At 38.3% G+C, this 13,951-nt stretch overlaps 1 protein-coding gene across 2 annotated transcripts in view; it reads left to right on the top strand.

Moving 5' to 3' along the window:
* The window catches only part of POLA1 (DNA polymerase alpha 1, catalytic subunit), a 333,405-nt gene that overhangs the window by 122,717 nt on the left and 196,737 nt on the right, over nt 1-13,951 (top strand). For both annotated transcript variants that reach the window (XM_066249441.1, XM_066249440.1), the window contains exons 27-30: nt 2,010-2,042; nt 2,819-2,911; nt 4,042-4,247; nt 6,620-6,752. In XM_066249441.1, coding sequence (XP_066105538.1) covers nt 2,010-2,042; nt 2,819-2,911; nt 4,042-4,247; nt 6,620-6,752 — 465 coding nt within the window. The remainder of the gene's footprint in view (nt 1-2,009; nt 2,043-2,818; nt 2,912-4,041; nt 4,248-6,619; nt 6,753-13,951) is intronic.

Genomic DNA, 13,951 nt, shown 5'->3' with positions numbered 1-13,951 from the left:
CTTGCTGCGTATGCAGAGCGCTGCTAAAGGTCGGCAGATTGTTCCTGAGATATTCTACTTGGCCCATAACAGTTACCTTGTGCCATTGTCCCTTGTGGTGAGGAAAGCTAAGCCTAGCAGGGGGAAGGGGGCAGAGGATGAGGAGAACTCACGAGAAGTTGGTTTGTGATGAACTTGACTTAGGCGCATCTTAGTATCGTCCTTTCCCCAAAGGAATTGTCAGATGTCCTCCCACAATGCTTTCCCTGGAATTTAAATGTTAAAAAATGAAGGTGGAGGAGAGTGAATGTTTTTTATGGGATGACTGAATTTTAGTGCCTAGTAGAGAAGTAATTGGGATTACTGTGAGACCTACCAGTCAACTAGCGAACAGTGTTTTAAGTGCCCGTTAACACGTGAAGCCTGGCATTTGGCACAGACGTGCTCTGACCGCTAGGAGTTTGTGGTCTAGTTGGGGAGGGGACTACAAACTGTTTCCCAAACAGGGTTGCCATGATTATCTTGGGCCAGTGATCCTTAACTCCACCTGCAACATAAGCTTCATCTTGAGTTGTTTAAAAAAATTGCTGGGGCCAGGTATTGGTATTTTTTAAAAAAGATTTCCAGGTGTTTGCACTGCCTAGCCACTATTAAAGCACTGGTTAGCCTAATCAGAATTCACCACCACCCCAGGACAGGGAAGGGACCATAGGACAGTGAATGCCTGGACAGAATTGGGAGACAGTAATGGAGGGGAGGGGGCAATGGAAAGTAATGGGTGGATAGAAAAGATATACTAAGGTCAGGATTTATGGGGCTCTGTAATACAAAGGACAAGGAAGACAGAAATGGTAGGAGATTTGAGTTTCGTTGACAATGTGGACTATTGGGAGTAGGAAAAAGAGGCAGAAATGAAGTAAATGTATCCGGCCCATTGGAAAAGTGATTCCAGTTTAGATCGATGCTTTGAAAGATGGGCGATAGTGCGGAGAAAACTAAGGCCCCATGCTCTGCAGTCAGAGAGCTTGGAGCCTTAGCCTTACTCTGTCACTGGACGGGAAGAAATTGATCGCTTCCTTTTTATTTTTATTTTTAAACCATGCAGTTCGATTTAAATACTAGTAATAAGAATAGTTTGCCTTTTTGCCGTATTATAAAGGAATACGGTCGGTCCTTGAATTAAGTCATTTTGTTTGTCATTTCATTATAATATTGATGAGGAAAAACATTCAGTTCCCGGGTGGGGCTCCTGTGTCTGTGGAGTTTGCCTGTTCTCCCCATGTCTGCGTGGGCTTGCTCCAGGTACCCCGTTTCTTCCCACATCCCAAACATGTGCATCTTTGGTGAACTTGGGTGTGTACATTGTCCCGTTGTGAGTGGGTGTGGGTGTGAGCGCGCCCTGTCCAGGTGCCCACCTTGCGTTCTGAGCTGCCAGCAGAGGCCCTGGCCACTCGTGATCCTAAGCTGGAATATGCAGCTTGGGAAAAACAATTCTCTTGTTTTTATTCATCTTCCTTAAAGGTCCGTGCAGCTCACCTTTATTTCAGGGTTTAACATTAGAAGTGTTTTGGGTGTTTATTTGGACATTTGGTGATGTTTTTGTGTAGGAAATATAGGAACTAACTCTTGTTTATATTAATTAGCCTATGGGAAAATTGGTTTCCTTATATGTTGTTTCTCTTAAAGTCACAGTTTCCAAGAACCTATTGTGATGTTAAATGGGGACTTACTCTATTTTTATTATGCCTGTTTATTAAAGAGAGATCTTTACCTAGATCTACTTAAAGAGAGCTTACATAGATCTTTACAATAGATCTGTTTACATATCTCTGGCTAGGAATCAGAGTAGAGGCAAATTTATTTTTAGATTATGTTGATGTTATTGTTATTTTGATAGTTGCAGTTTGAAAATGATTAAGAGCTTTAAGAATATGGAAATGACAAATCATCAGGCGACCTATCTATGTGCTTATATTTATGTTTTTTTGTAATTATGTAATGCATTAATCTTGACTTTCTCTTTCATTTAGATTTTGATGCATACGAAAGAGATGGTACAGAAGGTAATGCTGAGCATATTCATCATATAACAACTCTTAAATATGATACCTAGTGGCGTTTTTGCATTCAAGGAAAATTACAACCCAAACAGACTGGAAATGACTTTTTAGGATGTCTGGTTTACGTTTATAATCCCCCCTAATGGATTATAGCTTTTTGCTTTTACTAACACTGATATGATCTAGCCGCTGCTTGAAGCCCATATGTGAGTGTTTCGAGCAAATTAGTAACAGTGCTAATTAGAGTTTACTTCTAGGCCTTTATACTGTATGTGCACTAGTGTTGTTCTCTGTGATTGATTTTTTTGGCACTCTTCATATTCTACTAAATACTGTTTGAGACTGTTAAGAATTTAATATGGATTTGTACCTGTGAATTTTAAAATTCTATTATGTTTCTGCTTTATAAATTGCCATGACCACTAAGCTTATGGTACAGTGGGTAAATACAGTCCCCTTTCCTACCCTCTTATCCTCCTCTGTATTATTCAGTTACACATTCTGTTTCCTTTGAAACTAGACACTTCCCCTGCCAGTGTAATACCTGTTTAAGAAAATTAGGGAGATTTTTGTTTAATGTGGCCATGTTCACCTTTCTGGTTTATTGGGGTTTAATCTTCACTTGTACACTCCTGACAATATGGATATGAGTAAATAAAACCTTTAGAAAACTCAGTGGAACCTTTGATTTCTGTAATACGGAAAAATCTCAAGTTTCATTGTGCATAAGAGTCACCGTGTTCTAGTTGTTAATATTTATAATTTTTGCTTTTCTTTAGATGAATCTCGAAGTTATTTATGGAGATACAGATTCAATTATGATAAACACCAATAGCACCAATCTGGAAGAAGTATTTAAATTGGGAAACAAGGTGAGATAATTTGATAAAATTAATCTGTCTTTTCCTACTTTTGTGAATTATTTTTAACACGAAACTTTAGAAATTCATGTAGATATACATTCTGTGCTTCTGAAAATAATAAATTCAGTGCCTTCAGTTCTTCGTCCTCTTTTATTTTTCTCAGCCTCTTCTCCAATTGTTTGTTTTGAGGATAAAATTAAAAGGAAGTTGTTTTTTCCTTATAGATCTTTTTTGCCTTTGAGAACAGTCTTAAGTGTGGTAAGTTTAAGACGTGATCTAGTTAGTCCTTCTTACCTTCTCATTCATAAGGAGAAATGTCTTATGATCACATTCCTTTCATATACTGATAGATATGGATAAATACCTACCTACCTGCATGCGTACCTATACACACATCTATAATTTTTGTAGGAGTGCTTAAAATATATTTGAAAAGGCAAGAGAACATTTAAAACTAATCATTTGTAACCTCCTAATTGCAATTCACAATGAACAGTTAGTGTTTCTGGAGCACTTAGTATGTTAAAATATTGTCCCAATAAACTAAAACTAGGGTATCAGCTCCCCTCTGAAATGTCTGAAATTCGAGCTATGGTCTTCACTTGAGAGCAAGCCTGGTATATCGTATTCATACTGGACCTTGAAAAACTGGGTGTTTTCCCTAGAGGCACTGGTCTGTGCCATGACCCTAGCCATAAAGATCAGGTGGCCGTTCATTTATTTGTTCAGCATATATTTATTTGCTTATATTCAAGATACAGGACGAGAGGCTTATAGGCATTATCAAGTTTTATGTATTTCTGGCCACATACCTACTTGTTGAACTATATCATCTCTAATTAACTCAGTAGTTGAAGGTAAGCACATACTCATTTAGTTCTTAGATTTAAAAAAACTGTTTCATAGTGTTTATAGTTCTTGGGGCTGACCCTGCCGGTTCTGTTCCTGTGCTTTTTCATTTTTCTTGCATTGGCATTGGACCCAACATGATATCATGTTCCATATATGCTGAGTAAATGCATTCTAGTCTTGTGTGGCTTCCAGTTTTGTTTAGATTAATGCTTGAGAATTGGTAGCATGCTCATCTTCTCCCTGTTAGATGTTTGAGCAGCTAGTATTAATGGTGGGAATTTTCACAGGTAAAAAGCGAAGTGAATAAGTTGTACAAACTGCTTGAAATTGACATCGATGGAATTTTCAAGTCTCTGCTACTGCTGAAGAAAAAGAAGTACGCTGCCCTGGTTGTAGAGCCGACGTCGGACGGGAATTACTTCACCAGACAGGAGCTGAAAGGATTAGACATAGTTAGGAGAGATTGGTGTGATCTTGCTAAAGACACTGGAAAGTGAGTTCTGCTTTCAGTTTGGATTTTGTTGCTTGTCTTTAAAAAATTCATCTGTCAATGACATGGACAGCACTTGTGACTCTGTCAAGCACGAGGACACAGCTTCTTTGCTGTTATTGTTAGTATTGGATATTCATAATTCTTATTTATCTGGAGTGGAGTTTTACAGCTAGACTGAAACTTAGGGAAAGCCACACTCGCTCAGGAAGAGGTGCCCGCTGTAGAGTATATCTCATGAGTTTTTATTCATGGTGAGGGTAAACCTTCTTCACATGTTGGATCCTTACAGAGGTGGTTTTGCTGATGTTTTGTCTTTGTATTGTTTTGCTTTAATATTCCTACAGAAAGGGACTTGTATTGTATTCCTGAATCATCCTAGAGTCTCCTTAGGAACATAATTGTTAAGGCACCCCCATTTTATGGCTTAAAATGTTCTAGGATCCAAAGTGGGCCATAGAGTGAGACTTTGTTTCCACTGATATATTTGCATATAAAGATTCTTATTAACCTCAGGTAATGTAATAGCTAGTTCTCAAATACCATATGTACCTCAGAAATAATAAATGTCATGAATGACCCGCTAGTTTTGCACCTGAGACTGAAGGTTGTATTAAGACCTGTTTTCTTTCTTGTAGGGTCATATTAATTTATAAAACACCCCTTTAAAAAATGAATTTTTACGTCCTTTATCGACTAGCTTTCCAGATACTTCTGGTTTGTGATCCTGAACAATACTCAAAATAGAAGAACTCTTTTCTTTAAAGGAAAATTGGAAATTAATTTTTATCTTGCCGAATATCAGCATGTCTTACTTGTTTTCCATGCCTGCTCTTGTCTTCCAGTCAGGAGATTGAGCAGTTGTTGATTGTGCAAACTACTCTTGATTAGACAAACTTGCTCATCTGAGTATAGGTCACGGTTAGCCTTTTATGAAATGCAGTTTGAAATGCTTCATTGCCCCCGAATGTGCCCAAAGATGAAACTACTTTGTATAGGCTGTCGATTAGAGTGTTCTCTTCAGCTTTGTGTTTTCTAAGAAAAGATTCATTCATCATAATAGAAGTAAATTTCTCTGAGTTAGAAATGTATTAGTAATTAAAGCTATACAAACGTTTTTGTCAGGGTTCTTTTTCTGACAAATTATAATGCAGCTGTCAAACCCTCGCTCTGCATTTTTCTCAGAAATGGATAAAATATTGGCTTCCTTATTTCTTTTCATTTTCTTTTTTTTTTCCTTTTTTTTGGGAGGGGTGTCTGGTGGAATAATGTGAAGTTTTTGAGGAATAATGTAAGGTTAGAGAACATTGAGCAATATAATGAAGCTGAAAAAAGATTTGAAATATTTAGTTTTTTAAAAAATTCACATAAAGAAATTTATTTCTACTTAGCTAATGGTCTCAGGCGGAGATGGTATCTTGATATCACAGATAACATCTTGCTTTATGAGGGAAGTGAAATACTTTTCTAACATTTTAACATATGAGTAGAATATAACTGCTTTTGTAATTGCTTAAAAATAGAATGGAACACATACTATCTCTGTCTGCATTCTGTATCAAGCGTTAGATGCTGCAGAAAACTTGATCTGCTTGTCTAAGGGAAAACCTTACATTCCAAGGTTGGTAAACCTTTGGTAGAGTTAATGTTAAAAAATAAATTGTAATGACCTTTAAGATATTAACCCTCATGTTAGCTTCTTTTTTTTAAAAAAAATATTTTTATTTATTGATTTCAGAAAGAGAGGGAGAAAGAGAGAGAGACAGAAACATTAATCTGCTTCTGTATGTTCCTGACCAAGGATTGAATCTTCAACCTGTGCGGGTCAGGACGATGCTCTAACCAGCCAAGCTATTTGGCCAGGGCTCATATTAGCTTTTTTTTTTTTTTTTTTTTTTTTTTTTGGTGACAGAGATAGAGAGGGTCAGATAGGGGCAGACAGACAGGAAGAGGGAAGAGAGAGAGATGAGAAGCATCAATTCTTCATTGCAGCACCTTAGTTGTTCATTGATTGCTTTCTCAAATGTGCCTTGACTAGGGGAGGAGAGCAAAGCAGAGTGAGTGACCCCTTGCTCAAGCCAGTGGTCTTGGGCTCAAACCAGCGACCAGGGGGGTCGTAATTATGACCTCATGCTGAAACCAGCATCCCCACGCTTAAGCTGGTGAGCCCGTGCTCAAGCTGGCGACCTCGGGGTTCTAACCTGGGTCCTCTGTGTCCCAGTCCAATGCTCTGGCCACTGCACCACTGCCTAATCAGGCTTTGGTAGCTTTTAATACAGTTCTTGTCCACATGTTAATCTAATGGCATTTATGTTCTTTTCTCTTCTTTATTAATGAAGTATATGAAAAAAAAAAATCCCTCTACTTTTTTGCAGCTTTGTCATTGGCCAAATTCTTTCTGATCAAAGCCGGGACACGATCGTGGAAAATATTCAGAAGAGATTAATAGAAATTGGAGAAGATGTGCTGAATGGCAGCGTCCCAGTGAGCCAGTTTGAAATTAACAAGGTAAATGGAGCATTTATTGCCGAGCCCAGCTGCTGCCGCATGTTTTTCTCCTTCAGATAGTTGAAGAACCACCTCATCCTTGCAATTGAAATGAACTCTAGCTGGTGATGAAAGCTGCTTAACAACTATCTCACAGATTGGGCATTAGCATACCACTCTTCCTCTTCCAGCCGCCAGCACTACCCTGTCTGCTGCAGGGCCTTCTCTGCATTCCTCCCTGTAACTCGCGCAAGACTTCTTTCTCACGTTCTATGAGTGATGTAGTTGATGTTTCAGGGACTTGAGAGGACGACCTTCTTCATAGTCCTCCTGAGTTATAGTTGTTTGGGGGAATCCTGTAAACTGAGAGAGAGAGAGAGAGAGAGAGAGAGAGAGAGCGAGCGTGCGCGCGCGCGCGCGCGTGTGTGTGTGTGTGTGTGTGTGTAACTTCACAGAAGATGACTCTTCAAAGTACTGTGACAAGGTGGTTTTTTCAGACATAGTTCTAAGTTACGCTTTATAGACAGTCTTAGTCGTTGAAATAGGGAATATTTCTTTGAAAAACAATAAAATTTTGGTTTTCAAACTGCTGTGTCATATAAGATGTTAAATTACATATTATTTTTCATTCAAAAAGAATAAGTGCCTTTACATATTTAGAAGCTAATTTTGCAAATACCATTTTACCAGTTTTGTGATAAATGGATTTCATTGTCAGAGCTCATAGAAAATAATTTTAATGAAAAAGAATCTAATGATTACATTAAAGGGAAGTTTTAGGATTAAAAATTTTTTTTTCAAGTTTTAGAATGAAAACTCATTCATAATACCCCTATGTTAAAAGTAATGCTTGCCCCGATATTTCAGTGCCCACCTGGCTTTGTCTAAAGTATATGGTTGTCTAACTACTGTGCTATGCACCTGAAACTAATGCAAAATGATACTGAATGTAAACTGTAATTGACAAATAAAAAATATTGCCACAAGAAATAAGAAAGTAATGCCATTTTTGTGCATTTTACTCTTGAAAACTTTTTTTGTTGCAGCAATAAAGATATTATTTTGGAATCTATTTTCACTTAACATAAGCAAATTTTTTCACATTTCTATATTACCTTAAAAACCCTCATGTAAATCAGGGCGTTAATTTTATATTTCATCAATAACATCTTTAAAATTTTTGTTTGATTATTGAAATTACTTGTTTTTGCTATTGTAAATAACTATTAAATATCCTTATCCATTTATCTTTTTGCTTTTAGATGAATTTCTTTCTCAGTTTAGTTTCCTTGAATTGAAATATTTGAGTCAAAAGATAGTAAGATCTTTATGTCTCTTGTCAGATTGCTTTGCAACTGGTGATACTAATTGATAATAACAAAATATGTATCAATTTCACCACAGATTTGCTTGTATTGGTGATATTATCCTTGGTAATATTTAAACATTGCTTAAATAATGAATTTGAAACAAAATTTTGCTGTTGTATTTAATTTACATTTCTTTGATTCCTAGAGAGAATGAATATTTTTTATGTTTGCCTTATGATTTGTATTTATTCTTAAGTCACTTGTTCCTTACACCTTGGCCCATGATGTCTTTAAATTTTTTTTTATTTTTTTATTTATTTTTTTTACAGAGACAGAGTGAGTCAGAGAGAGGGATAGACAGGAACAGACAGACAGGAAGGGAGATGAGAAAGAAGCATCAGTCATCAGTTTTTCATTGCAACACTGTAGTTGTTCATTGATTGCTTTCTCATATGTGCCCTGACTGTGGGGCTACAGCAGACTGAGTAACCTCTTGCCTGAGCCAGTGACCTTGGGTTCAAGCTGGTGAGCTTTGCTCAAACCAGATGAGCCCGTGCTCAAGCTGGCAACCTCAGGGTCTCGAACCTGGGTCCTCCGCATCCCAGTCCGACACTCTATCCACTGCGCCACCACCTGGTCAGGCGGCCCATGATGTCTTTAAAGTCACAAAAGAAGACATTTATTTCTACATGAAAAATAAATAATATAGAAATATTATAAGAGAATATGTGCCTTGACACTAGCATTCCACTTTGACACAATGTACAGCTATTGGCACAGAGTCTCTTGTGACATCTAGAAAGTGGTTTCCTTTTACATCTTGTTTTGTCTCTTTCTCAAAAATTTGAATGAGTAGTTTGAATGACTTTAGTCTTCCTTTGATCAATTGTAGCATCATTCTGTAGACTGTATCCTTGATATGTCTACCTTCTTAGAAGGGTGGGCCCTGGTCCCTCTATTGTGAGGACTTCCATGAGTTTGGAAGGCTCAGTCTAAACATGACTACATTATTGGCAAAGGAATGCTGAGCATATGTCCTCTAGGGTAGTGGTCCCCAACCTTTTTTGAGCCACGGACCGGTTTAATGTCAGAAATTATTTTCACGGACTGGCCTTTAGGGTGGGACGGATAAATGTATCATGTGACCGAGACAAGCGTCAAGAGTGAGTCTTATACCAGGGATCCCCAAACTATGGCCCGCGGGCCGCATGTGGCCCCCTGAGGCCATTTATTGGGCCCCCGCCGCACTTCCGGAAGGGGTACCTCTTTCATTGGTGGTCAATGAGAGGAGCACAGGATGCGATGCTGTATGTGATGCTGTATGTGGCAGCGCCGCAAAGCACGGCATGGCTCATGTACAGTACTACTTCCGGTGACGTGGGGTGCACGCATCATGGCTCTGGAAGCGCGTCATATCACTTGTTAAGGCTAGCAGTGACAAATATGGAACCGGACATTGACCATCAAAAGCAGGCCCATAGTTCCCATTGAAATACTGGTCAGTTTGTTGATTTAAATTTACTTGTTCTTTATTTTAAATATTGTATTTGTTCCTGTTTTGTTTTTTTACTTTAAAATAAGATATGTGCAGTGTGCATAGGGATCTGTTCATAGTTCTTTTTATAGTCCAGCCCTCCAACGGTCTGAGAGACAGTGAACTGGCCCCCTGTGTAAAAAGTTTGGGGACCCCTGGTCTTAGACGGATGTAACAGAGGGAATCTGGTCATTTAAAAAAAATAAAACATTATTCAGACTTAAATATAAATAAAACGTAAATAATGTAAGTTATTTATTTCTTCTCTGGACCAGTACCAAATGGTTCACGGACTGGTACTGGTCCGTGGCCCGGGGGTTGGGGACCACTGCTCTAGGGGACATAGCATCATCTCATATGAATGATGAGACAGTATTTTTAGTATGCAAAGAAACCTGGAGTCATAGACACACTGGTAATCTCTGAGTTCTGATGAACAATCTACAGTTTTGTTATTTTAAAGTTTTTATTATTGAACATTTTAAACATACGGAAGTAAATAGAATAGTATCATAAACCCCTACGTATCTATCACTCTGCTTTGATAATTATTAACTTCTAGTGATGTATTATTATTAATAGTCATAATAGTCAATACTCAGTGTGATGGGGCTATGTTTACTTTTTTTTCTGTGGCAGAACTGACACTGTGACTTACTGTTCTTACATCTTCCATCTCACTTTTCATAGTAACTGGCAAATAATAGTTCAGTGAGCTATAAAAGGACTCATTTGCTTGTTTAATCATTAATCAAACATGGAGTGCCGCTTATGTGCTCAGTACTAGATTCTGGTATGTAAAGGTGAACAAGTGAAGTATGGTTCGTATTTTCAAGGTGCTAATGGTCTCTCAAAGATATGTACTGTCCCATGTTATACTTATTTTTTATAAAGAAGAAGAATTTCTGCAGATGTAAATACAGTAAATTCTTATGAAAAGACTATATCATAATTATATCTGAATTATATCTGTATCTGCTTACAGTAAGCTATTCATTTGTCAGAGGTTATGTGTCCTGATTCACATTTGTCTGACTGCTTATACTATATATTTAAAACTTATGAAAGTTCAGTTTTTACATTAAAAAAGGGTAAAAGGCAGTGGAATGGAAGAGTCTATGTATGTGACTGGTTGTGGATGGTCTTACTATAAGATATATTATATATATATATATATATATATAGCCCATTTGATGCTAGTTGGGGCTGACAGTGGGAGGTTAGCCTAGGGTGCAGGGGTGAAATGGTAAGATTTACCACTGTAGTGATGTTAGCCCTTGTTGCCACAAGCAACTATTTTTCTGAACCACTGCAATCTTAGCTTAAATATATTTCATAAAGTAACACAAAAGATGACAACTAATTTTTATAGCCCTGGCTAACTTGAGCCTAGACCACCAGGAAATATTCTTTCCCCCTGAAATCAAGCTTTATAAAACTATTGATAGTTTATAAAATCCCCAAATAGTCCCAATATAATAATTGGAAAATATGTTAGGTGAAATTCAGAATTTTTCTTTTTCTTTTTCTTTTTTTTTAATGAGAGGAAGGGAGATAGATACACTCCTTCCTGTATGTGCCCTAACTGGGATCCACCTGGCAACCCCTATCTGGGGCCTACACTCAGACCTGCTGAGCTATCCTTAGCGCCTGAGGCTGATTCTCGAGCCAGTTGAGCCACTGTGTGTGGGAGGAGAGATGAGAGAGAAGGAGGAGAGAGAGGGAGAACGAAGCAGATGGTCACTTCTCCTGTGTGCCCTGACCAGGAATCGAACCCAGGACATCCACATGGTGGGCCGACACTCTATCCACAGAGCCAATTGGCCAGAGCCCAGAATTTCTTAACATTGCAGAGAAGATAATGGTTTTCTTAAGTAGAATTATATTGATAAGATTTCTATGCACTATTACCCAACTGAGTCAATCAAGATTTCGCATAATTTGAGTTTGAGGAGATTCAAATACTTGGAGATTTTCCTAGGCAGTCTCCTACAATGAGTGCCTGATTTAGAAAGTGTACATAACATGGGTATGTGCAGCTGTGTTTGAGGACCTGCTTTGTTCTATAGCAGTTCTCAAATTTCTAGCCTCAGGACACCTTTACACTCTGAAAATAATTGAGGTCTTTAAGAGCTTTTGTTTATGTGGTTTGTGTTGATATATACTGTGTTAGAACATAAAATTGAGAAAATTTAAAAGCATTAATTTATTTAACTTAGCAATAATAACCATCATGGGATTACAAAAATAACATTTTTCCATGAAAAATAACTATATATTTCAAAACAAAGACAAATTAACCAGAGGAGCAGCATGATTTTACAATTTTGCAGCTCTTTTTAATGTTCAGTTTAGAAGACATCTGGATTCTCATATCAGCTTGTGCATCCAATTTGTTGTGATGTGTGCTTTTGGTTGAGTACAGGAAGAAAATCCAGTTTCACACAAATGTGTAAGTTGGAAGAAGGAAGTGTACTTCAGTTATCTTTTTTATATACTTGTGTATATTCTTTTTTTATTCTACACCCAAAATCTCTAGTATTTTTTTTAATAATTTTATTTTTTTAATGGGGCGACATCAATAAATCAGGATACATATATTCAAAGATAACATGTCCAGGTTATCTTGTCATTCAATTATGTTGCATACCCATCACCCAAAGTCAGATTGTCCTCTGTCACCTTCTATCTAGTTTTCTTTGTGCCCCTCCCCCTCCCCCTTTCCCTCCCACCCCCCCCCTAACCAACACACTCTTATCAATGTCTCTTAGTCTCACTTTTTTTTTTCTTTTTCTGTAGCTGGAAATGGGGAGAGACAGACTCCCACATGTGCCCGACCGGGATCCACCCGGCACGCCCACCAGGGGTGACGCTCTGCCCACCAGGGGGCGATGCTCTGCCCCTCCGGGACGTCGCTCTGCCGCGACCAGAGCCACTCTAGCACCTGGGGCAGAGGCCAAGGAGCCATCCCCAGCGCCCGGGCCATCTTTGCTCCAATGGAGCCTTGGCTGCGGGAGGGGAAGAGAGAGACAGAGAGGAAGGAGGGGGGGGTGGAGAAGCAAATGGGCGCTTCTCCTATGTGCCCTGGCCTGGAATCGAACCCGGGACCCCCGCATGCCAGGCCAACGCTCTACCGCTGAGCCAACCGGCCAGGGCCTCTTAGTCTCACTTTTATGTCCCACCTACGTATGGAATAATGTTGTTACTGTTTTTTTCTGATTTACTTATTTCACTTTGTATAATGTTTTCAAGATCCCACCATTTTGCTGTAAATGATCCGACGTCATCATTTCTTATGGCTGAGTAGTATTCCATAGTGTATATGTGCCACATCTTCTTTATCCAGTCATCTATTGACGGGCTTTTTGGTTGTTTCCATGTCCTGGCCACTGTGAACAATGCTGCAATGAACATGGGGCTGCATGTGTCTTTATGTATCAATGTTTCTGGGTTTTGGGGGTATATACCCAGTAGAGGGATTGCTGGGTCATAAGGTAGTTCTATTTTCAGTTTTTTGAGGAACCACCATACTTTCTTCCATAATGGTTGTACTACTTTACATTCCCACCAACAGTGGATGAGGGTTCCTTTTTCTCCACAGCCTCTCCAACATTTGCTATTACCTGTCTTGTTAATAATAGCTAATCTAACAGGTGTGAGGTGGTATCTCATTGTAGTTTTGATTTGCATTTCTCTAATAACTAAAGAAGCTGAGCATCTTTTCATATATCTGTTGGCCATTTGTATTTCTTCCTGGGAGAAGTGTTTGTTCATGTCCTCTTCCCATTTTTTTATTGGATTGTTTGTTTGTTGTTGAGTTTTATGAGTTCTTTGTATATTTTAGATATTAGGCCCTTATCTGAGCTGTTGTTTGAAAAAATCATTTCCCATTTAGTTGGCTGTTTATTTTGTTATCAGTTTCTCTTGCTGAGCAAAAACTTCTTAGTCTGATGTAGTCCCATTCATTAATTTTTGCCTTCACTTCTCTTGCCTTTGGAGTCAAATTCATAAAATGCTCTTTAAAACCCAGGTCCATGAGTTGAGTACCTATGTCTTCTTCTATGTACTTAATTGTTTCAGGTCTTATGTTTAGATCTTTGATCCATTTTGAGTTAATTTTAGTACAGGGGGACAAACTGTAGTCCAGTTTCATTCTTCTGCATGTGGCTTTCCAGTTTTCCCAGCACCATTTATTGAAGAGGCTTTCTTTTCTCCATTGTGTGTTGTTGGCCCCTTTATCAAAAATTATTTGACTATATATATGTGGTTTTATTTCTGGGCTTTCTATTCTGTTCCATTGGTCTGAGTGTCTATTTTTCTGCCAATACCATGCTGTTTTGATTGTCGTGGCCCTATAATAGAGTTTGAAGTCAGGT

The sequence above is a fragment of the Saccopteryx bilineata genome, chromosome X (genome assembly GCF_036850765.1).
Source record: "Saccopteryx bilineata isolate mSacBil1 chromosome X, mSacBil1_pri_phased_curated, whole genome shotgun sequence".
In the NCBI taxonomy this organism is placed as follows: domain Eukaryota; kingdom Metazoa; phylum Chordata; class Mammalia; order Chiroptera; family Emballonuridae; genus Saccopteryx; species Saccopteryx bilineata.
The sequence above is the reverse complement of the archived record's forward strand: the minus strand, read 5'-3'. Positions and strand labels throughout refer to the sequence as shown.